The 25,816-nt window shown below is 36.8% G+C and overlaps 2 protein-coding genes across 9 annotated transcripts in view; both read right to left on the bottom strand.

Moving 5' to 3' along the window:
• The window catches only part of ZBTB6 (zinc finger and BTB domain containing 6), a 30,956-nt gene extending 5,305 nt beyond the window's left edge, over nucleotides 1–25,651 (bottom strand). Inside the window, exon 1 of one of the 5 annotated variants that reach the window (XM_074293019.1) lies at nucleotides 25,522–25,651. Coding sequence is in view for 1 of the 5 variants with exons in the window: in XM_074293015.1 (XP_074149116.1) it covers nucleotides 658–947 (290 nt within the window). In the remaining 4 variants the exon portion in view is untranslated. The other 4 variants (XM_074293015.1, XM_074293016.1, XM_074293017.1 and 1 more) reach the window with 4 other exon arrangements.
• On the bottom strand, nucleotides 4,917–25,656 carry ZBTB26 (zinc finger and BTB domain containing 26). 4 transcript variants are annotated; one of them, XM_074293020.1, is made up of 2 exons: nucleotides 25,522–25,656; nucleotides 4,917–9,541 (listed from the first exon to the last, which is right to left on the bottom strand). In XM_074293020.1, the coding sequence occupies exon 2, from the start codon at nucleotides 9,529–9,531 to the stop codon at nucleotides 8,206–8,208; it is 1,326 nt and encodes a 441-aa protein (XP_074149121.1). In that variant the 5' UTR covers nucleotides 9,532–9,541; nucleotides 25,522–25,656; the 3' UTR covers nucleotides 4,917–8,205. The 4 variants fall into 4 exon arrangements, with proteins under 4 accessions (XP_074149121.1, XP_074149125.1, XP_074149123.1 ...); XM_074293024.1 differs by lacking the exon at nucleotides 25,522–25,656 and adding an exon at nucleotides 24,329–24,433; XM_074293022.1 differs by lacking the exon at nucleotides 25,522–25,656 and adding an exon at nucleotides 23,892–24,241.
• Nucleotides 25,657–25,816: the final 160 nt, after the last annotated feature.

The following is a 25,816-nucleotide window of genomic DNA, read 5'->3' on the forward strand; positions in this document are numbered from 1 at the left end:
GAAAAGAGTATTCATGTTCCCTCTCCCAAGATTGCTCTTCTTTGGGTAAAATCTCTCTCCTACCTTAGATGTTTCACTTCTCCTCTCTTCAGTTTATTCGTCCGTAAGAAGAAAGATTGAACTAAATAAAATGTGAGGTGCTGTTCAACAACGCAAATTCATTCAGAAAAGGATGTGCAGGGGACACATGGACGAAAACTCTAAAAACTCTATTCCCTAGAACTCTAACGAACGTTCGGTGGCCCAGTTCTAGTTAGAGAAGCAGTGATACAGTGAAAGGAGCACTGGGCTAAAAGTTAGGAGACCTGGATTGAAAATAGGGTTCTCACACCCAAACTTGCTCAATCACCACAAACGAATCTTTGGAAACTACTGGTCGGTTTTCACATCTATCAAATAAGAGTTAGAATGATTGTACGGCCCCTTTCAAACCTAAAAGACCATAAATAACCTCCAAGTGTCTCGACTTCTAAATATATCAAAAGCGGAGACTATAATCCCTGCCGGTCTCATAAAACTGTGGAAAGAGCAGTTGTGGTCATCGTATTGAGTCTTCCCCCTTGCCAAGGTGATCATCCCCAGAGCCTGTCTCTCCTCCTCCGGCCCTTTCTCTCCAAACCCCAGCAACGGGGAATTGGGAAAATCTCGCGAACAGACCTCGACCTTTGCCCACCGTGAGTCTCCCGAGCGTTCCCACAGTCCACACTCACGCGTTCCGGCTGTGGACGGGCAAGAAACTGCGCCCTCCAAAGCAAGGGCCCTCGGGCAACAGCTGCGGAGACGGGAGCAACGGCTGTCCAGTCCGGAAGTTTGGCCCAGCCTGGGACAAAACCCTTCCGGGGTAAGCCTACTTCACCCTCCGCTGGCCGCTCCACCCGATTCTGCTGGGGCGACGGCGGCAGAACTGGGAGCTGAATAGCGAACCGGAAGCATATTCCAGCGGCCATCCTATCCACCCCAAAGACTGACCTGCACGCGACTCTGTTTGGCCCCCGACCTACTTCCGACGAGCCCCCGGAAGTGGTTGTTAAGGGACATTTTTAACTTGCCTTACTTTGCCCTCTCCCTTGCAATTAGGGAATCTCACTGGAGGTGGTTGTTAAGTCCATTAAAGAGTACTGATTAGTCACAAGCAAAGAGCTTAGTTGCGCTCATAAATTGTCAACAATTTTTTAGTCCGTAGGTCTGAATTTCAATTTCCTTATCTGAAAACTTTGGAGGGAACAAGTCCAAGACTCTTTATTTACAGTTGAAGAAAATGACCATGTAACGTGCTGTGTCCTGAGGTCTCTTCCAGTTATGATATTCTATAATCCAGCATTCGTTGTGAAGTAGTATCTAATAGAAGCATTTTTCTTAGACGTCAGAAATCTTCCCGAGGATAAGACAAATTTTATCGGGTGAGGCTGGGGGAAAAGCAGCTACATTGCTGCATTATTTGCTAACATTGCAAATTGGCCCAACTATTGTCAAAAGAACAACTTAAACTATACCTCTATAGTTACTATACTGCAAATCCTCAGACAATGATAACCACTACTGACCATATACTCCAGAGATCAAATAAGGATGAAAAGGTATATGTACAAAATAATTCATAGCTGCTCTTTTTGTAATTGCAAAGAACTATAAAATAAGGTAATGCCCATCAACTGGAGATAAGTTGAACAAATCTAGGTAATGGGACACTACTATGCTAAAAAAAAAAAAAAAAAAAAAAAAAAAAAAAAAAAGACATAAAAGATGGTTTAAAAGAAAAACCTGGGAAGACTTGCATAAATTTTTACAGAGTAAAATAAGTAGAACCAGAACAAATTGCAAAATAAGTAAAACATTATAGTTAAACAATTCTGAAAGACTTAAGAATTCTGATCAATGCAATGTCTGACCACAATTCCAGAACAATGATAATGTGTACTCCCTATCTTCTGACAGAAAGAAATGGATTCCTGGTGTTGAAATATATACATGTATATGCATACACATATACAAACAGGTGTGAACATACACATATATTTGGACATAGTTATTGTGGGAATTTGTTTTTGCTTTATTCATATTTATTACATATATATTTTTTCAATTATAAAGGGAGAAAACAATAAAAGTAGACAGTAACATAAATGATGCAGATAAATTTAGAAATCCTCAGTTGCAGTCCTAGCTATACCGTTGATTAGCTGTTCAAACTTTCAGTAGGTCAATTCACCTGAACTAGAATCCTCATAAAATGCAAGAATACTATAGGGTCTTTTCAACAATTTCTAATGTCAATTAAAAAAAAAACTAGCATAATATAAATAGGAAAAAAACAAATAAATGAAGAATGCTTATTGACAAAATTAAGACAAGTAGTTAGTTGGATGGACAGCTCACTGAGTTGGTAATCCTTACATGCATATTAGTTACTACATACAAATGAACAAGCTGGGGTCAGTTAGACAGGAAAAGAATGGGCTGTTATTTCGTTCTGAAAATGTGCAACTTTCAACAGTTCCAATTTTATCTCTGACACAAAAACTCTTTATTAAACAATGATATTTTCCTAATAATGCTATATTAAAACACAACTGAAAAAAAAATTGTGGATGACTTAAGGACCAAAAAAAAAAAAAAAAAGCACAATACAGCATATTACCAACAATGACCACAGAAAAAGTGTCATCAAAGGTTTCTTGTAGATTTGTAACTGATAAAGGTGAGCAAGTCAAGGACATGGCAACAATAAAAATCAACAGATGGACACACTGAGTATCAGCTACTGTGGTAGCTACAGCTCCCATTTAAGTCTAATAATGCTATATAGATCTAGGATAATAAAATACTCCAAGAGTAGAATTTAGATCAGTTGGATCAAGAATATAGGACCAGAGATCAAGTCCAGGAAAATAAGATTATAAAATAGGAGATGGGGAAAAAATCCAGAGATGTGCAGCTCCAAGTCACAGAGATCCTGTTTTGATCATAGTGATCCCTTTCCATTCCAGCAGTACTCAGCTTTAAGGGACCAAAAAAAAAAAAAAAAAAAAAAAAAAAAAAAAAAAAATTTTTTTTTGCAAAAATGAGGTAGCTTTTCTTCTGTCCTAGCAAGGCCCTCAACTACTGCAGATTACAGACCATAATCAAGACTTGAACAAGCCTCTTAAAAGGGATGCTTCAAGAGGCATGGAATGGCTGGGGAGTAGGGAATAGTCACAATGTGTTATTTACCAAATGCAAAGTACCACTAGGTCTGATTTTGCATTATGCATCCTTGATTCCTCTATCTATTGATGATTCTCGATTTTCAGTAATGATATAATAAGACATTGTTCACTGTGAAGCAAATTTGGAACCAGAAGCCTTTCAACTGGTTGGTATCCACTAAATTATTAAAAGACGCAAAGCAGTAGTTTTTAACTTTTTTGTTTTGGGTAGTGTGTGCGGGTGTGTCATGGACCTCTCTGGAAGGTTGAAAAAGCCTATGAACCTCTTCTCAGAACATTTTTTAAAACCATAAAATACATATGAAAATAAAAATAAATTAAAATTATATTTTAAATTGTCTGCATATATATATATATATATATATATTTGCACTTGTGTATCCAAAGTACTTCTTGTAGACGAAGACTTCCCTAAGTTGGGAATGACTGTACTCAAGGGAAATACTACACCAACTAGAATTCATTGTTTATCAAACAGAGCTAGTCCACTATTATATCAAAATTTTTTTGTTGTTGTTGTTCCAATCTTGTCAAGTTTATTAGATATCCCAACTCATCCATTACAGATTTAATGTCTATCCATTTTACTTTGATTTAAGACACATATAAGAATAAATAAAATGTCACCAAGGAATCATCCTCTTACCTTTATCCAAAATATTACTGGAGCTATTAATCAGCAATGAGTGAGTAGGATTCAACCAATTCAAAACCCAACTGAGTAAAATTGTTTACTTCAGTGATATCAAACTCAAAACAGAAATGGGGATCATTAATTAGAACACTAGAATAAACATTAGAATACTGGACATTAGCAAACTGACTTAATTTTAAAATGTTACATAACCTATGTTTCATTGTAATATGTTAAATATTTTAATCTGTGTTAGCTGCAGGCAACATGGCTGGATTGCATGCTGAACACCCATCCAAATGATCTCTAAGGTCCCTTACATTTCTAAATCTATTATCTATGAATATCTCTATTGATTATAAGTCCCTAGTACATTGTAAGTTCTTCAAGAAGTAAAGTTGTGGTTTTTTTCATCTTTGGAAATCTTAGTAAGGAGGACAGACAGAATAATATAAATTATTTTCTATCACTTCCACAATTTGGCCATTAACACCTTCGGATTAGTAGCTTTAATTCATAATTACTTTCCCTCTTTGCAGCTCCATTAATCCTAACTGATTGGAGGGAACCTTAGGTACTCAAAGGTTTTATCAACACATTACAAGCTTTGGCTGGCCTATCAAGCAAAAAGGCTATGTGAGACTACAACTGAAAAACAGACTAACATTTGACAAAGTCAGTACCAAAGGACTGGCCACCAGAGTAGAGACTATCCACAAAGGAGTACTGAAGGGAAAATACTCTTACAATGCAATCCTAAATCTTTTAAATTATTAAATTAAATCTTTTAAATTATGTTAGTTGTGACCTCAAATTTTAACTCATTATTAGCAACTTTATTTTAGTCTTAAATAAGAGCAATAGTTGCTTTACAATCTAACCTTCAAACCACAGGTGTTTTATGATTTTGAAATAATTTAGACCAATAACTTGGTAATTTTACCAGCAAGTAAACATCTTAAGATTTTTCCTAAAAGTGACACCATCCTATACATAAAAAATGTAAAAATTACTTCAGTGATATTCAAGGATTTCAGAAGAAAATGGGAGAATGAAGCAAGACATTTACACCAGGATTTTAGTTGTCACACTTTTATTAAGGAAACTTCCTCATAATAGGTGAAGAGGTAGTTCATAGTCAGTATGTGTAACATACAACAAGTTTAGGACAGCTGTTCATTAGCTGAAAGTAGACAATGGAAGTAAGTACTTTGCTATGTATTTGACAGTAGTGAAAAGGTGAACCTGGTCTCAGAGGAATGCCCTATTTATACAGCTTCTAGTGAAAAAAATTTAAAGCAGTTAAACCCATATCTAATTTGCCTTTCTAGATGTTAGTCACTTCAACTAAGTGCTTTTAATTTTTTCAATTCTAAACTGTAGTGCTAAAACTTAACAGGATTCCTTCTTTTTGTGCTTTATAGGGTTATAATATCAAAGATCTATAAAATTCTAATGCTGAGTGAATAAAAAGTTTTAGTCTTTCTACCACAAGAATTTCAAATAGTTTTCTATGTCAATCAGTAGTCTGGTCAAATTTCAATACAAGCTAGGAAACCTACATACTTGAAAAAATCAAGTTCTAGCGAAAATAGCAAATTTAATATAGCGTCATCGAACTTTATTAAGAAAATCTCACAGAAATAAAAGGAACTTTCACTCCAGCTAACAATTGGAGGAGAGTTCAAACACTTTAGTGATTTATGTTTGCAGAGAAGTGTAAACTAAAGGTTTTCCTAGGAGAAGATGATAGTAAATAAAGCCAAAGTTTCCGGATATTTTTATTTTAAGTGTTCTTAATAATCCAAGGTAGTCTTCATTATTTTTTATTAAGTCAGAGACCACATGAGGCAACTGTGGAATAACAGGGAAAACACTGGCCAGGGTGGAAATCAAGACTTTTTTTTAGTACCTGTCATTGAGTCTGCCACTAAGATATTTTGAGATTATAGGAAGCTCTAGTTCTGCCATTACATTGGCAAGTAATCTTCCTGGACTTCTGTCTACTCCTCTGAAATATGAGGACACTGGACTTGCCCTAATTTTCTATGTTATCTGATAAAAACCCAGGTAGTCTAGTCTTCAGTAAAAGAGCTCTAAATTTGAACTCTTGCCTATTTAGTCAAAACACTAAGACAAAAACATCACAAGAATGGCAGCACAACTTTCATTTAATGAACTTAAGTCCCTTGACTATGCCATGTAATTTTCCTGTAATCAAATGTTACTCAAACATAAAATAAAATGATTTAAATATCCTGTTGTAACTTCTCATTGTTGCATAGCATTGGTATCTTCAGTTAGACTTTGTAAAAGTAGGTATTGTCAGGGAGCAGCTATATCACAATCTGCTCTGCTTATTAACTAGGGTTAAGTGCTTACTGGCTCTACCCTTTAACACATTCTGCATTTAAGTTGTCTGGCAAATAACATGGGAAAGTATTTTAAAACAATATTGATCGATACAATGTTTCCAATTAGATTCACAAAATATAGCATTCAATATACCAACCACAGGAATTCCCTCAAACCATCTAAGTTTCTTTACATGCACTCAAAAAAGAAAATTTTTTAAAAATTTGATGGAAATTAACACAATCTAGTCTAGAAAGTGTTTGGGTTTACTCCCCATTCAACTCCCTCCCACTACGTATTCTTACTACTTGCAAAGGGAGGAACAATACAGCAAACAAGCATTACCACTAAGCAAATTCGTCTCAGTAGTTTGTAACAGCAGAATATTCTAAAAACTACTACTTTTGAAGTAGAAAAGAATTTCTAAATGGGAATGAATACTATGTGATAGCTAGTAAAAAAAAAAAAAAAAAAAAAAAAAAAGGGCTCTTTCTTGGCCTAAAACCTAACAATGATTTAAAGAGGAAACATAAAACCTCCAGTTAACATGTAATATTTTATCTTGAATACCAAATAGTTATTAATAAAGCCTCGAGGAACATGTGAAGTAAAAACTTTGTTTTAAATGACATTGGATAAATCATTTCCCCCTCTGGAAATTAGTTTCCTTAACTGTGATAAGGAATTCAATAGTTTACTTCTAAGGTCCCTTTTAGCTCTAACATTCTATGATGCTATGACTATCTAAATCTAACTCATATGTCATACAATAGTTAAGAATCCAAAATATTATTCGAGAGGCAAAGGAAAAAACCTATATAGATGGATTGACATGGTGCTAGTGAGTCTTACAGGTAAGGAGATAAGATTGGACACCTTTAAGAGAAAAATCTGATTATAATATGTGCCTTTTGTAATTCATAAAGGATTTTTTCAGTCATTTTAGGTTTGGAAGTACACTATGACTACAGAAAAGTGCACTTATGATTTATGGAGATTTTGGAAACTGTTCTACAAAGTATTAAACAGTATACTTTTTTTTTTTTTTTTTAATCAAACTCACTATGACTGTGGCTCACCTGACAAATTATATCAACTACCAAGTAACTTTTTTTTTTTTTAAAGATCATTACTCTTCAACACATCCATTAAGTACATTTATCATTTGTTGTCCTAGCTTTAAGAAAATCAATAGACAAATAACGCTGTTTTTGGATACAAATGGCCTTTTCATGTAATATTCTAGTTGAAAAACCAAAGATATCCATTTTGTTAACACAGTGATTTCAATTGCTATCTTTTATATGTGATTATAATAGTATTAACAGTGATCTGTACTTATAAAAGCAAGTGAGGCTGAAAAAAACAATGTGTATCATCTGATTCATGTGAATAACTTAGAAAATGGAAATCAAATATTAATACTGTTTAAAAGTACATAAAATGAACTAAATATACTTCCTGTGAATTTTAAGAACTGAAATGGAGTTTGTGGAAGAAATAAAATGTTAACAAAAACAAATGAATTTACTGTTGAGCAGCCAGTGGTTTACTCTATCTGAAGTCAAGGTTAAATATTGAAAACACTTTTTAAAAAAATTTCAGCCACTTTTGCTCACAATCTACAGTGTTTTTCATTTTTCCTAACATGGCATCTACTGATGAAAATAGTTGAGGTTAATGTGTTGTTACCATGCCCCACAAACAAACAAACAAACAGAAATGGAACCAGTCAGAAACAGGAGTCCATATTATTGACCTTCAGTGTAGTAATTTTCAAGAAAGAAAAATATTTACTTATGGAAAGAAAATTTATCACTGAAAAAATAGGGTGAAAAGGTGGTAAAAACACCTTGATGTAACAATAGCAACTCAGCAGGTGCTTTCATTGAGCCCCAATTGTTTACACCAGTCAAATTAACCAAAATGCTCCCCACCCCACCCCCAAGGTCACACTTAGCTGTTCTTCATGCTTTCTTGGTTAACCTTTAGTTATATATAGAACTCTACTTAATTAACACAGGTACCATCACTCCTTATAGTCAGTACAGCCTGGGCCAGTTTACCTGCATCTAAGACCTGGGATGCATCTGATGGCTGCTGGCACCCTTTAGTTTCTGTAACTGTGGTACAAGCAAAAGAATCAAAATCCACTGTGAGGTCTTGCACATTTCTTTCATTAGCATTATCAAAGCTGTTTTTACCATGCAGCTGCTTCAGGTGTTTCCTCAAAACTGGTTTATGTGCAAAAACCATGTCACAATAGTTACATTTATGGGGCTTATCTCCACTATGGAGGTTAAGGTGATCCTGTAAGGAACACTTCTGAGAGAAGGTTTTCCCACAGATTTTACATTGAAAAGGTTTGATGCCTGCATGTACTCGCATATGTCGGTGGAGGTTGCCTTTCTGAGTGAATGTTTTTCCGCAGAGTAAACACATAAAGAGTTTATGCATTTTTAAGTGGTTAGCATAGTTCTCTAGATGACGGAACACCCTGGTACACTTTGGGCACTGGTGATGCCACTGAAGGCCTTTGTCTATGCCACGATTATTAGGACCAAATAAGTCTTTAGAGGCCATAATGATATTATCACTACCTGCATAAGAAAGAGCATAATTGTGGAGATGGTTTTGTTCAATTTCATTTACTCTGTTTTCCACAGTTGAATTAATAAAGGAGTGCTGGGGTTCTGAGGAATGTAAAGCAGATGGTTCAGAAGAAATAAACTGATTTTGATCTTTTTTATTCCTAACTTCTGAAACCTCCCCAATTGATTCTACTTTAACAATCTGAATGTCACTGTCCTCCATGTCCATACTATCCTCAGAGGGTTGAATACAGGGGGAATCCTGCTCCTGTGAGTTTCTGTCATCTACCTGCTGTTCTTTTGACTCTGAAGAATCACTCTGCTGTTCACATTCCTCTTTGCCTTCCAAAGGCTGCTTGGGCTTTATAAACTTCCAAAGGGCCTGTGTGCATCGTTCTACAATGTGGCTCATCTGAAGAAAGCTTGCAGCTGTCAAATAATTTACCAGTTCCATCTCAGGAAATTCCAGAATGCCACTATAACAGGATAGCAGCAATTGTCTCCCCACTTCTGATCTCTGCAATATGGAAATCTTTATTTCTCTGGAATCATTCAGTAAAAACTGGTCTCTTAGGAAGGGTGAGCCTGCGGCAAACACAATTTTATGTCCCTGAACCTCAATATCATCTATATGAACGGCGACGTCACAAAACTTATTTTCTTCTCTTAACTTGTTCATTTTTTGTAACATTGAATCTCCATAATTTTCAAACTTGAAGCGAAGGAGATCTGATCTTTCAGACATTGTGGCAGACCTAAAGGGTGGAAATGTAGAGATGTTGAGATAGGGGAAAAAAAAATTCAAAAATGTAAGAAACCTGGGCTTCATTTGGAAAAAAAAAACAACAAAAAAACTTTTACCTATTTGCTTTTTAGGAAATGTTCTTAGAAAGAAGATTGCTTTCCAAGACAACCAAAAAATTAACCCTTTTCAACAGTGTCAAAAGTACTTAGGACCCGAGAGGAAGAAGTAAATTACTTAAACAGTTCCATTTTAGAAAAAGAAATAGAACAAGCTATTAATAAATTCCCTAAGAAAAAATCCCCAGGACCAGATGGATTTACATGTCCAAACAATTAAAGAACAATTAACTCCAATGCCATATAAACTATTTGAAAAAATAGGGAATGAAGAAGTCCTACCAAATTCCTTTTATGACACAGACATGATACTGATACCTAAACTAGATAGCATGAAAACAGAGAAAGAAAACTATAGACTAATGTCCCTAATGAATATTGATGCAAAAATCTTAAATAAAATATTAACAAAAAGATTACAGAAAATCATCCCCAGGATAATACACCACAACCAAGTAGGATTTATACCAAGAATGCAAGGCTGGTTCAATATTAGGAAAACTATTAGTATAATTGACTATATCAATAACCAAATTAAGAAAAATCATATGATCATCTCAATAGATGCCGAAAAAGCATTTGATAAAATCCAACAACCATTCCCATTAAAAACACTAGAAAGTATAGGAATACATGGACTTTTCCTTAAAATAGTAGTATCTATTTAAAATCATCAGTAAGCATCATATATAAGGGTGATAAACTGGAACCATTCCCAATAAGATCAGGAGTAGAACACAGTTGCCTATTATCACCATTACTATTCAATACTGTATGAGAAATGCTAGCTTTGGCAATAAGAGATGAAAAAGAGATTAAAAGTACTTAGGAGTGGAAAAACAAATAGTTCAACACTTCTCTTTTATCAGTACTCATATTGCAAATCATTGGTCAATTCAAAGGCATCTTTCTTATCTTCAAATAAAAATTTGACCAGGTTTTAATAATAAACTAGAATGAATCCAAACGAGTTCAGTTAACTACTGAGTTAGATTTTACTCAGTACTAAAAACTACAGCTCAAGAACTATTCCTCAAGGTCAAACACTTTCAAAAATGCTTACTTCTTATGGGAAGAAAAGAAAAATCTCATTGATTTACCTCTTAAAATACTGCAAACAACTTGACTGTCCTATCCCAGGACAGAAGACAAAATGGCAGGAATATAAGAGGGTAGAAACATTTAAAAAAAAAAAGTCAAAAATGAATTAAAGGATTTCTGGGAAAATAATAATTCCAGTAACAGAAAAACTGGGTTAGGGGGACAAATGGAGGGAAGAGGTAAAAAAAGCCAAAAAAAAAAAATTTAAACTCCATTAAGTTTTTTGGCACTTTATGTAATTTTATAGAGACTATATAAAAGCTTATCAATATCTTGCAACATAAATAACAAATACTACATTTTAGATATCAAAAGATGTCAGATGATATGGAAGATAAAATATTGCATTTGTGGCAAAGAAAACCCTTTATAAAATCTCAATTCTATCAAGACAACTGGTAACAACTTAGAAAGGAAAAAAAATAAGGAGGATGAGAATTCATTTCTATCCGGTACTTTTTTAAGTTTTAAATATTTAATTTATTTAATATGTCTATTCTAAAAATATATAGCATTATAATTTGGCACCAAAAATTATAAAGCAAAGTAATTTTAAATAATAGAAGCAAACCTTTTGAGAGTTTGTTTATTCCAGGTTCCATTAGCTCTTACCATTGTCTAGTCCAAACCAATATTTCCCTCTGTGGAATCATTAGAAAAAGTTAATTGCTGCAAATCATTCAAATATGTTTGAATATTCTTGTGAACAAGACATCTAGGTCCAATCTCCCTCTGATGGTTTAAGAAGCAAGTGCTATTATTTGTTTTGTATTCATTGGTTTTATGAAAATTATCTTTTTAAAAGCAATGTGAATATTGTAAAGACAATCAATTTTGAAGAACTGAAAAATCTAATCAACACAATGACCAACCACCATTTCAGGACTGATCTTGAAACAGGCCATCTATATTCCAATAGAGAGAGATGATGGACTTGAAGTACAGATGAAGATTTTTAAAATTTTTAATATGGTCAATGAAGAAATTTGTTTGATTACATATGTTTGTAATAAGGGATATTATAAAGGGCTGAAACTCTGAAGAAGTGCACTGGAATCAGACAACCTAGCACTTACAGCTAATTACCTATTGGATAATACTCTAATTAACATATGCTTGAAAAATGGCCCTTCTCACTATTTTGTTTTGGCTTAATCTTTTGGTGTATATAGACAATTGTAGGAGGGATTAGGGGGTGAAGTAAGACAAGCCAGAGTCATTTTGGAGGAGGACCATGAGAAGATGGAGGTGAGCCTCGTGGAGGTTTGTCTGTGTCCTTTACTTCTCCCCCTAAAGACCAAGGACTTTTGCTGATCGTGAGGTCAACAGGGAGCTAACTAGGACTTCACATTTGGTGCCCAATGTGTGAACCAAGTACCCTAATTTCAACGAAGAACTTCCTGGTGACCAGGACATAGGGCGAGTATTTTAATAGACAAACAGGGAATTTTGTTAAGGGCTAAACTAGTATCCTTTTTTTTAGCTGAATTGGGGCAGATATTAGAAAAAGATTCTCCAGCATCCCAGCTCCACCCCTCCCACCCCAAGGGGGCACTACAGAAAGCATATTTTAGTTAATCAAGGGACATGGCTTACTTGTAACTTGGGAGCAGATCAGTGGACTCTTGGGTACATTAGAACGCATGTCCCCTTGGTTCTTAAAGGAAGAAGATATAGGGGTAGATAATTGGAAACTAGTAGGGGATTAAAATACTACAATGATAAAGATCCTGGTTCAATTTCCAAGGAAACATTTTATATATACACCATAATACAATTGGCCTTAAAGAATCCTGCTAGTTATAGAAAAAAAGAAAAGTTTTAAGAACAACCAGATGAGGAAGTGTGAGGAAAAAGAGGAAAACAAAGGACAGATTAATGGCAATATCACCAGAAGGCATGAGGACTTAAGTGAAGTTGAAGGGCATGGTGATTCTTTCTCTCACAAAGCTGCTTCAACTCTAGCTAGGAGCAGGTCCTTGACATGGCCCCCATCAACTTCATCTTTGGGGAGGAGTAGTGGGAGGGTCAGTGAACCACTAGCACCTCCCTCCCCAACAATCACCCCCTCCTATGACTAGATTGCAAATGGCACTACTTAAAGCCACAGAAGAAGGGCAGGATTTAGCTGATTTGAGAATAGAAATGTATCTTGTGATTCAACAGTTTAACTATTCAGGTCAAGAAAGTAGGAGATACACTCCTTTTGATATAGACATCCTCAAAGACCTGAAAAAGGCTCGCACTCTTTATGTGGCTACAGCACCTTATGTTAACATGTTATTACAGAATTTGACTTAAGAAGTCTTAATCCCTAGTGACTGGAAATCTATAGCAAGGACATGCTTAGAACCTGGACAAAACTTGTTGTGGCTTTCTGAATATAGTGAGCTCTGTAAGATAGAAGCCCAACGAAATAGTCAAAATGGAGTTAATACTCCAATCACCTATGACCAACTAAAGGTGTAGGTTCTTATGCAGACATTTCAGTACAGATTAATTACCCCATAGTAGCATATGAGCAAATTACTTCTACTGCTATCAAAACATGGAGTTTTATCCCCGGTAAACATGACAAAGGAGAGGCCTTCACAAAAATAGCACAAAGGCCAAATGAATCCTTTGCTGATTTTGTGGGCATCATACGAACTTTTGGTGAAAATGCAGCAACAGAAATTATGATAAGGCAACTTGATAAAGAAAATGCTAATGAGGTTTATAGAAGAATTATACTAGGACTACCCAAGGATGCTCCTTTAGAGGAGATCATAAGACACTGTGCCTCAGTGGGCACAGATACCTTTTATAGACAGACTATGATGCAGACTTCCCAAGATCCCAATATGGGAAGACAGTGTCCCTTTTGGCAAGGGACTTCCAGAAAGATTTGTCAATGCTTTCAATGTAGTAAAGTAGGGCATCTGAAAGCTCAATGTTGGCATACAGAGTGAGAAATCAGGGTGGGAGAACAAGACCCAAAACCCCATGTCCAAAATGCAATAGATGCTTCCATGGGGCATCAGAATGTAGGCTGATTCAGGTAAACTGGATAGGGGGCCCAAAACAAAAAAATACTTGGGGCATGATGGCAGCCAATGCTACACCCAGAGAGTCTTTAGAAGTTCAATACCCAGACATGACCAATCAGACAGGAAGCCATCTGATGGGAGAAAGGGATTACAATTAGGGAGGATAGAGTTGTATGCAGCTGGGACAACTGAGATACCCCTTGGAAAGGGGAAATCTGTTCTTCTCCAGCCTATGGATCCCTTGCCTCTAGGCTTGACCATTTCACCTCCTGAGAGTACTTACAAAATAGAGTTCATCCATACACTTATATGGGAAACTGGGGAATGTGTAGATAATATGCCAGTCACTAATACAGGTAGACAATGTGTGACTTATCAACCAGGAGAAGTAGTAGCATCAGGTTTACGAATACAGACTCCCAATAAGCAATCTGGTAATAATCACCCAGATTCTGACTCCAAGCAACAGAATCCAGGAATATTCTAGACTGCAGCAGTTACGGCTGACCAACCTATACTCACTATCTATATAAATGGCATACCATTAGAAGGATTGGTAGACACAGGTGCAAATCATACAGTCATTAGAGGTGCCAACTGGTCCAGTCACTGGCCAAAGATTAAGGCAGAAACCTACATGTCTGGCATAGGAGGATCAATAGAAACTGAAGTTAGTGCTACCCCTTGAAGATGGACTTTTAAAGGTGAAACAGGAGTTTTTACTCCTTTTATAGTTGTAAAAATCCCCATCAATATGTGAGGAAGAAATATTTTACAACAATTAAGATTACAAATGAATACTTAGATTTTTTCAGGCAGGGCTGCTGTAGAAGGCCTGCCAACAATTTCACCTGTTTCTATCCAATGGAAAACTGATACACTAGTGTGGATAGAACAGTGGCCCTTAGCTATCAATAAAATTCAGGCCTTATTAGATATAGTACAGAAGCAACTTGTCCAAGGACACTTATAACTTCTCTAAGTCGTTGGAATTCCCCAGTATTTGTTGTAAGAAAGAAATATGGAAAATGGAAGCTGTTGACTGATTTAAGAAAGGTAAATGAAGAGATAGAAACTATGGGAACTCTTCAGCCTGAACTTCCATTTCCTACTCAATTGCCTAGAGAATGGCCTCTTTGGGTTATAGACATTAAAGATTGTTTCTATTCTATCCCTCTAAATAAGGGGGATATGAAAACATTTGCCTTTTCAGTACCCAGCGTTAACTTAGCTGAGCCTTATAAAAGATATGGTTTGATAGTTTTGCCACAGGGAAGGAAAAACAGACCTATTATGTGTAAAATGTATGTTGCTACTGCTCTTACTCCAGTAAGAAAAGCATTTCCAAAAGTTATATTATTATATTACATGGATGATATATTGGGATGTGCACTTGAGGAACAAATGTTAGAAGCATATCTACAAAAGACCATAAAAACACTAAGGAACTACAAATTGCACATAGCTCCAGAAAAAAATTTAAAGACATGCTCCTTTTCAATATTTAGGATATGAAGTATACCCTAAAGTGCTTACAGTACAAAAACTTTCCTTAAGAACAGAGAAGCTAAGCACCTTAAATGACTTTCAGAAATTGATAGGAGATAGCCAATGGATGCATCTTTTGTTAGGCTCGACTACCTGTCAATTGCAACTATTATATGACATTATAAGAGGAGACAGTGCCAGCTTACAAAAGAAGCTCAAGAGCCTTTAAGAGAAGTTAAACTGGCTTTATCCAATGTGGTTGAAAGAGTCACTCAAAAATCCTTGGAAATATCAGTTTTTGCTACACAAGAGGCGCCCACAGCAGTTCTTCATCAAGGAGACATTGTGATAGAGTGGGTGAACCTCCCAGCCTTACTCCTTACCCAGAGCTTGTAGCTAGAATTTTATTAAAGGACATTAAGTGAGCAGTATAATTATCTGGAATAAAACCTGACAAAATATACATTTTTTATACTAATGCACAAATCAATATGTTGTGAAACTATCCCAGAGTGGCAAATTTTATTGGCCACAGCTCCAAATCTTACACACAGGTCTCCATCAAAGATAACCAGACTATTACATAACTGGCCATGGATTCTTGAAGAAAAAGTTTCTGAAGTTCCTCTTAAAGAACCAACTATCTTTACAGATTCATCTAAACATAATATTTGTGCTATATACTCTGGTGACAACTATAAAGAGAGTAGTCAAAACTCCTTTTCAGTCCACTCAGCAGAATGAAATGTATGCAATCATTCTAGCTCTTATTATCCAGGAGATATAAATATAATACCTGATTTGGCCTATTCAGTAGGTGTATTTTTTCCTGGAGCTATGTGTAATTTGTAGCCTCTTATATATATATATATCAGCTCTTTAAGGAACTTCAAGAGCAAGTGAGAAAGCATTCAGGTAAGATTTATATCTTGCATGTCCATAGTGGACTTCCAGGTCCTATTTTTGATGATAATTCAAAGGCAAGATATCCTTCTAACCATGTTGGCCATTACTTCTTTATTTCAAGAAGCCGAAGAATCTTATTCTAAATATCATCAGGCTACTCGAGCTTTACATTTACAATTTGGAATAACAAGAGAGGAAGCTAGGAGCATAGTAAAAGCCTATACAGCTTGCCTTCCTTTCCACACTTCTACACTCCAACCAGGGAAGAACCCTCATGGGTTTGAGACCCAGTGAAATCTGGCAAATGGATGTGACCCACTATAAATCTTTTGGTTGTCTGTCTTTTATCCATGTTGTGGTAGACACCTTTTCAGAATCCACTTTTGCAATACCAGCAGTAAAAGAGATAGCCCGTGTGGTCCCAGAATTCCTTATACAAGCATTTGCAATTATGGGTGTGCCACAAACAATAAAAACAGACAATGGACCTACACATACTTTTAAACATTTTGCACATTTTTGTGCACAGTATAAGATTTTACACATTACTGGCATACCCTTTTATTCCTCAAGGATAGGCAATAGTAGAGAGGAGAAACAGAGACATCAAGACACTCCTCCAAAAACAAAAGAAAGGGGGAGCTACAGGTAAACCTAGAGAACTTCTAAATTTACCTCATTATACTATTAACTTCTTGATTTTTGACAAAGATGCACTGGGTCTGGCAGACAGGTTTCATAACTTACTGGAAGGGCAGTGTCCAGTGCAAGCAGCTCCACTATCTTAGATAATCGCCAGGTGATGATGGAAGACACCAGATAGGTTAATTACTTGGGGAGAGGGTTTGCTTATATCTCTACAGATGGAGAAAGAATCAGATGGGTGCCCAATCTGAGCCGTATTTGCCTTGTCCATTGGAGACAGAGCAGACCCTTGAAATGAATGAGAAGACCCAAGAAACATTGGGTGCCCCCCACTGAAAGAGCATGGCAGTTATGGCATTTGACTCACGTACATCAAAAATTGTTGGATTTCAAAACCCTCAGGAGTCATTGGATTCTCAGAGACATGATAAGACTATTGTAGGATTTGAAAACCCTCAGGAATTATTGGATTTTCTGAGAAATGATAAGACTCTTGCAGGACTTCAAAAACTTACGGGGATTTTTGGATTCCCTGACACGTGAAGCAAAGGGCAATAGATTGGTTTTGGACTATCTCTTGATTGCTGAAGGAGGCATATGTATGATTGTTATTTACTACCCTCCTTCTAGGACTTCTGGAAATCTTTTACAACACCATGTTGATTTATATTATTTGTTATATCACTACTTGCATGTACAATTCATATGTATTTCACCACATTAAGCCTACACTGGCTGTGGGAAGAGTCATTACTAATAGCCTGTGCTTTATTGCTATGTGCCTATGTAATACTTCCCATGCTAATGGGTTTGTGCATACCGGTTTCTAGTAAGACCCTTCAACCCAGAAACCTGCTAGCAATCCCCACTTCCCTTTGGTGTTTTTCATCCCTCTTCCTGAGAAGTCAGGGAGGGCATGATCATCTCCTTTTTAGTGCTTTCACTTCCCTTCCTGAGAAGTCAGGGGAGACGTGATCAGCTCCTTTTTGGTGTTTTCACCTCCTTTCCTGAGAAGTAAGGGAGGGTGTGACCACCTGTGTTCTAAAACAAAAGAAAGCAGAAGATGTAAAAGGCTGAAACTCAGAATAGGTGCACTGGAATCAGACAAAAGAGCCTTAAGGCTAATTACCCATTAGATAATACTCTATTAGCATATGCTTGGAAAATGGCCCTTCTCATTATTCTGTGCTAGCTCCATCTTTTGGTGTATACAGATAATTGTAGGAGGAATTAGGGGGTGGAGTAAGACAAGCCAGAGTCACTTTGGAGGAGGAGGCCCATGAGAAGAAGGGAGGTCAATGGTGAGGCTCTGTAGGATTGTCTGTCTCCTTTACTTATCCCCCCAAAACCAAGGACTTTGCTGATCCTTACTCTGGCTGATCCTGAGGTCAACATGGGGCTAACTCAGACTTCACAGGATATTGGTCTTTTCCTTTCTCAATACAGAAGTAGTGAGAATGATGTATGGAAAGAAGGTAGATTATGGGGGAAAGGGGAGGTTGTTTTTTTCTTTTTTTTCTTTTTCTTTTCTTTCTTTCTTTTTTTTTTTTTTTTTGCTGCAATTGGGGTTAAGTGATTTGCCAACATCACACTGATAGGAAGTATTAAGGGTCTGACATCAGATTTGAACTCAGGTCCTCCTGATTTCAGAGCTGATGCTCTATCCACTGAACCACCTACCTGCCCCTAGATTATGATTTAAAAATTTTTAAAAAATTTTAAAAACTAATTTTAAAGAAATAAGCCAATAAATCAACATATACCTCAAAATAAAAAAAAAACAATTTTAAGTTTTCTCAAATATTCACCCAAATGGGCAAACATGTTGACTATAGTTTGGGGAAGGCTTAAGTTAATATTTAAGTATTAAATATTAATCTATTCCAAAGCTTCTCTAGGCTGAGTTTAAGAAATAATGACTTCTTTATTAAATCTAATTTATTCTTTCATTCTACATTAATTTATTAAATGTCATTTGTATTGCGACCATTGAGCTAGAAACTGGAAATACAAAAATAAAAATAAAAAAGTACCTGCCCTCAAAGAGCTTGGGTTCTATGGAAGGGAAGAATGGACTTTTGAAGAATGGCACAGAGACAAAGTAATTTTCAGGGGAGAGCTTTTATAAATGGAGATAAGGATTTGCTTTTGGTAGGTAGTACTTTATCTCCTAAGGAAAAGTATGACCTCTCAGGGACAGAGGTGAATTGGTATTACATTCCTGGCCTAAGGAAATATGCAGTCATAGAGAGATGGGAGATTCAGTAGTGTGTGTGGAGAATAGCAAATAGGTCTGATGGACTGGAATATTGAATGAATTTGAGAGAGTTAGATTGTTGCCAGATTGTGAAGGGTTTTATAAGCCAAATAAAAAAGTTTTTAGAGACATAGTAGTGTCATTGCAGCTTCCTGAGCTGGGAAATGAAACAGCTATGTTTTTTACAAATATCACATTGGCATCTTTGTAGAGGACAGATTAGAAAAGAGAGAGATTGGAATCTATGAGACCATTTAGGAATACATTACAAAATTCAGACAAAAGGTGATGCAGCTTGAAACTTTGATGGGGGCTGGGCAACTTGAGGGATAGGGAAAATTGAAGTAGCATTAATTACGAATTTGTGATTGTGTACTTTATAAGCTCTTAAAAGTTGACTAGAAGGGATATCATCACCTCCAGACAACTAGAAGGGTGGTGGTATCCTCAAAAGAAATAGGAAAATTCAAAAAAAGGAAGGTTGAAAAGGTGTGGATAGAGGAAGAAGAATGGTTTCAAATAATCATTGCTATTTTTTAAAAATTCAGTTTGTTATGACTAAAAGGCACCTACTTGAAGATATATCAAACTGGCAGTTGGTGGCATGGGACTGGACTTAAAAATTAAAAATTAAATTAAGGACTGGACTTAAAAATTAAGGCTACACAGATCTGGGAATTTGATATAGAGGTGCCTAAGACAAGGTACAAAGAAGAATACTCAAACCAAAGTCCTGGCTTATATAATCATGAAAAGGGATGATTGATGTTCTCCCATTAGTCAACAAAGAAAACTTAAAAGAAACAACCAAACTGATGATACATATGAATGAGATCCCTTTTGCTTGGAGACAGGTTTAGAAGCAAAAGAATTCACTAACCCCAAAGTCTGTGGCAAAAAGAGGAAGTTTTATTTTTCACTAAGAGGCTTTCCCTTAGATTCAAGAACTGAGAAAAGGCCCTTAGATTTTATGATTAAGAAATAATTGGGAAATCAGATTCAGACAAACATCTCATACCATATATCATGATAAATTTCAAATGAAAATGTGACAAATATAAAAAGACATAAACAAATTAGAGATGTAAAGAAGATATCTTCTATAAATATGGATGAAAAAGGCTTTCTGATTGTGAGAAGTCTGAAAAGATTCACACGACCTGATGCTAAGTGAAGTGAGCAGAACCCAGAGAATATTGTATACAATAACAAAATTGTGATGATCAGTTGTTAAGGACTTGGCTCTTCTCAACAATGGAGTGATTCAAAGCAATTCCAATAGACTTGGGAGGGAAAATGTCAATCATATCCAGAGATAAAACCATGGAGACTAAATGTGGATAGAAGCATATTATTTTCACTTTTTTGTTGTTTGTTTTCTTTCTCATGGTTTTTTCCCCTTTGGATCTGATTTTTCTTGCATAACATAACATAAATGAAAGTATGTTTAAAAGGACAGCACATATTTAACCTATATCAGATTACCTGCTGTCTCTGGGAGAAGTTAAAGGAGGGAGAGGGGGAAATGAAACATAAAGCTTTACAAAAATTAAATACTGAAAATTATCTTTACATGTATTTGGAAAAATATTAATAAGAACAACAGATAAATGAAAATTTTGACTAAATAGGTTTGAAAAGTTTCTGCATAAACAAAATTAATGTCATTAAAATTAGAAGGGAAATAGTTAACTAGAAAAAATATTTAGAGCAAGTTACTCTGAAATCCAAGATATATAAGAAACTGTTTCAAATACATAGGGATAAGAACTATTCCTCAGGAGCGAAAATGTCAAAGCATATGAAAAAACAAAATTATCAAAGTAAGAAATCCAAGCTATGGACAGCCATGTAAAAAGCTCCAAGTCATAATAATGAGAAAAATGGAAAATTAAAATAATTCTATCTCATAACTATCAGACTGGCAAATATGACAAGAAAAGGAAAATAATTGTCAGAGAAGTTAAGAGAGGATAAAGACAGAAATACAGTGTTGGTGGAGCTATAAATTGGTTCAGCTATTTTGGAAAGTAATTGGCAATTATGTTACTAACTCTCCACATTTCTGAGTCAGTGATATCACTATTAGGTTTATAACTCAAAAAGATTTAAAGACAGAAGGAAATAATTTGTACACAACTATCTATGCAGCACTTTTTATTGTAGCAAAGAACTAGAAACTGGAGGAAAAAGGGCTAAAGGAAAAAAGAAAGAAAGATGCCTATCAATTAGCAAATAGCTAAATAAAATATGATATTTGAATGTAATGGAATATTGTGTCATAGATATGATTTGAAGACAAAAGAGGATTAGAACAGACTCAGTGGGGAATGGGACAAAAAATTGCAAGTAAAAGCAATAAGAATCCAAGTCGGATTACATAACATGAAACTGGAGTGAATTCAATTGGTACAACTGCAAATCTTCTCCAGGAACATTCAGCAGCAGTTGGGTTTTAGAAGGGCAGATTTAACAAAAGGATTTAATCATAAACAACTATAAAATAGAGGTCAGGATTTTGAAGGTGAAAAAGTAAAGCCAGAACAGGGATGACTACCTGGAAATGCAAGGAGAATTAGAATGTCTAGAGGGTGCAATAAGCATAAATTTTAGGATAAGAAGGGGGTAAGAAACAGAGAGACATCTTAGGAAATCTCTGATTAGATAAAATAATTTGAAAGTTTTGGATTGAAAAGGTAGTGATGAGGAGTAAACTGAGGTCTAAACCGAGATGGGTCAGTTCCTTTTCTCTCTCTCCTTCCTTCCCCAAAGTAACCAAGGGTGGGGTCAGCAGCAAAGGAATTTGCTACTTAATGCTGTATGGAAACATAGTCTTTATTGATTAGAATGGAAACAACAGAGAGCAGGTGGGCAAAATGGCTGCATAGTACAAGGCCAATTTTGCAAAGAATAGATTTTTGAGGACTCTGTTTTATACAAGAGCACAATCATTCAGATGCAGTGATGTAAGGAGGTTCTGGAGAGTGATGTAAATAAGATAAGGATTCTCTTGTTATCTTTTGGGGACAGACAGAAGTCTCTTCCCAAAAAGGAATTTCCTGCTGGCATTTGGTCTATCTGAGTAGATTAGAATGCAGGCTGTAAAACTCTGGCCAGCTCAGATAGCCCAAACTAGTTTGACCACATCTTGTATCAAAGGTCCAAGTCCCAAATGGAGTTGGGGATCAAACAAGGAATATCAAGGGGCTACCACCCTCAACAGTAGCATCTATGTTAAGATCAAAAGTTCATGACCACGCCTATGTGTGGCAAAGGTAGAGTGGAGCAACAGCTTATGGAAGTTGAGGAAGTAATGAACTATGAAAGTAAGGAAGAATATTTGAGAAAACATTTGCGTTTTTTTGTTTCTATATTAAATATCTGCCATGTCTTCTTAATTAGAAGCCAAGAATGATGTCTCAGTTCCTGGCATAGAATCAAGTACATTAGATATTCAGGAAATACTTGTTGATTATTTAGTGCATTTATCATATTCAATTATCATACATCTAATATTTTCAAGGCCTCCACTAAAGATTTCTAATAGCTTATTGTAATCCATAGAACAATGGAGCTCAAAATCTGGCAGGTCTTCCTCATTGTAATCTGTAGAACAATGGAGCTCAAAATCTGGCAGGTCTCAATGATTTTATCTGTAACCCAAGAGTCACTTTAGAGAAGTTCAAAAAAAGCTCATTCCCAACTAATCATTACCACCTTATTAAACCATCTCACTAAAGGTTACAATCCATCAGTATAGCAAGTATTTGAGATAGTGTGAGAATGGGAATGACATAAAATGGAATTATATGACTTGACTTTAGAATTAGAAAGAAGTTTAAAGCTAATTTACTCAAACTCACTTTACAATCAATTTTCTCCGTGGGGAAGGGGGAAGGGGAAGAGTAGGGGAGAAGAAAGGAGATAAGGTCAAAGAAGGCTGTTATAATAAAGTCCAAAGGTCAGAACCTTATAGAATTACCTAACTGGCCAACTAAAGCAAAAGACAGTTTTGCAGAAGATGATGAAATTTTACTAGATAATAGAAAAGGAAAATATTGTGCTCAGTTCAGTGTCTTTCTTTAACTGAGTTCACCTAAACAAACATTTTCCTTCTGCTGGAATCCTCAACTGTTTGTATGTTAAGAGTTTCTCTTATGCTTAACCATAATATGACCTATCCACATGACAACACATCCATTCAAAAACTTTATGAAAACTTTTAAATCGGTGGGGTTTTTTTAACAACTCATTTGGTTTCTTCTTGTAACCATTTCTAAGTAATAGTTTATAAATGAAGATTCCCTTTTCTCAATGTAGTAACAAAGGTGTTTTTCTCCACCCTCAAAACTTTTGGTGCTTGGTGTAATGTGATGGACAATCTCGTATTATCTCTCTCCTTATAAAAAGCTCAACTAATGATGAAGAGAGCAAGAGAGCATCGAGAATATTAATACTCAAGATCTGGCTTTTATGACTACAGGAAAGTTTTACATCCTCCAGGAGGAAAAGTGTCAACCTAATGCACCACTGCCATCACTTACGTTACCGCAGCCAGCCAAAGATGCTCTTTAAACTCGTCTAGAGCTCAAGCATCTGGACCAGTTCCGCTCTTCCAATGGCCTATACCGGCCTTCGGCTTGTAACTTCCCACACTGATCTCTAAGGGAAAACCGCGGTCTAACAGACAATCGGCACTGGCACAGCTATTTGCCACCTTTCGTCACCTGCTAAAACTTAGGGCTGTGGCTTGATTTGCTCCCAGAGATGGAATGGGGAGGGAGGAGGGAGGGCGGGGGAGAGGGGGCGGTACCTCACCGGAACTCCGGACCGGTGTCTGGAGGGGCTGGAAAAAGTCTGCCGGCAGCTGCCGCAGGGAGACGAAGAGCCGGAGGGCCGGAACCCTGTAGCACCTACCCAGCCGGTGCAGCCTCCCCTACTGTTCCCTACTCCCTGGGCTCCGGGGAGCGCTACGTTGCCTTTCACCCAGAGTTAAATAGGAGGAAGTGTCTGGACCGAGAGAAGAACCCAAGAGATGGGGCCATGCGGTTAGACGACGGCCCCGGTTCCAGCCCTTGTGGCAGGAGGCGATGCGTCCTGGGCCCTCAGTCCAGTCATAGTCCCTGCCTAGAAGCCCACCTTGGGACCTACAAGGGAGGGAATGGCTGGGATGGCCAAATAGGGACCCCCTTGGTCCCGCCCCCTACCAGGCCCCGCCCCACACCCGCGCCCCTCTCGCTTAGTCCCGCACTTACCAACCCAGAGTAGCCGAGGCTGGGATCCCGCACAGCCTGGAGCTCCGGCCCCTCGGGGGCTTGGGGGGGGGGGAAGGGAGGGGGAGGGGACTGTAGCCAAAGGGGGGGAGGGGATACAGACAGGAAGCGGAAATGAAGCATTTGAACTCCCGAAAATGCTTCCAGGTTTTAGTGACGTGCTTCTTCCTATCTCCAGCCAATCAGAATTCCGGGAGAGGCTCGCTCCTCTCCGAAAAAATTTATGCAAATTGTTAAGCTCTGGGGGGGGAGGGGGGGAGGATGTGTGCTTGATCTCCTCAATCCTAGGGCCTGAGGACAAGGCACTCTTTTTTCAGAAAGTGCTTCCATTCTTCCTCCTAGATGGGCTGGCATAACAAATCAACTTTTGCTAAAGCAGCAAATTTTCTACTATGAACCCTCTCCATTCACCCGCCTGCTCCTCCCTACTTTTCGAATCCTTTCCGGATCCAGTGCCCCAGTCCTCAGCAATTGTTACTGCCTCAGATTTCTTTTAAAACTTGCAGTTCATTTGGTATTTAGCATTTCGGGTGTCAAAAATACCGGTGGATTTCCAGTCAAAAGATTCTAATCTTGTATTGTTTCTACTAGTTAGGCAAGGCGTCATTTCCACTCTCCCCTCACCAGTAAAATAAAAAGGCCGATTTTGACAACTATTCCTAATCGCTCTTTCCGATTTTAAATCCTAAATTGTTCTATTTGTTTGAATAGTTATCTTTTAGCAACCAGAATGTAAGTTATTTAAGGGGATGTACTAAGAGCGTGCTTTGAATACTTGTTAAATTGAATTAAATATCCTGCTTCTCCAGAGCACGGACCTAGCCTTCTAGCTCCCTGTATTCCCACTACCCTAAAGGCACTCTATAAGTTTTTGATAATAAAGAGGGAAGTCTTCCAAAAGCTTCATTTCCAAACTACTTTATTTTGTGTTATCTAAGTTGACCACTTAAGAAACTGTTACCTGCTATGCATCTCCTAATATTGGCATTTGACGATCTACTGTAGAGACACAAAAACAAAATAGAAACAGTCCCTACTGTGAGGAAGCTTATATTCTACTCATGTCTTGTCTCAAGATTGTCAGCTCTGAGGAGGTGGGACACATTGTCCATTTCAAATGTCCTATTATAAAATTACTTCTAGAAGAAACAATCTGAAGTAATGAAAATACTTACCATTTCTATAGTGCTTTAGTTACAAATATTACCCCCATTTGGTATGAGGAAACGGAATCTCCTTGAGTTGAAGTAAACTTTCTCATCAGTTGGTTCCAGTCTATTTTTCCAGACAAAAACATCATTCCCTTTCACAAACTCTGATCCAGCCAAGCTGGAATATGTACTGTAACTCACACTAAGCACTGCAGGTCCAAGCTCTCTGTGTTGATAAATTGACAGGCTCCTGCCTCCCTCTTCAGTTCCACCTTTTGAAACATTGTACCTTCTTTCAAAGCTCAGTTTAAGTGCCACT

The sequence above is a fragment of the Sminthopsis crassicaudata genome, chromosome 2 (assembly GCF_048593235.1).
Source record: "Sminthopsis crassicaudata isolate SCR6 chromosome 2, ASM4859323v1, whole genome shotgun sequence".
In the NCBI taxonomy this organism is placed as follows: Eukaryota; Metazoa; Chordata; class Mammalia; order Dasyuromorphia; family Dasyuridae; genus Sminthopsis; species Sminthopsis crassicaudata.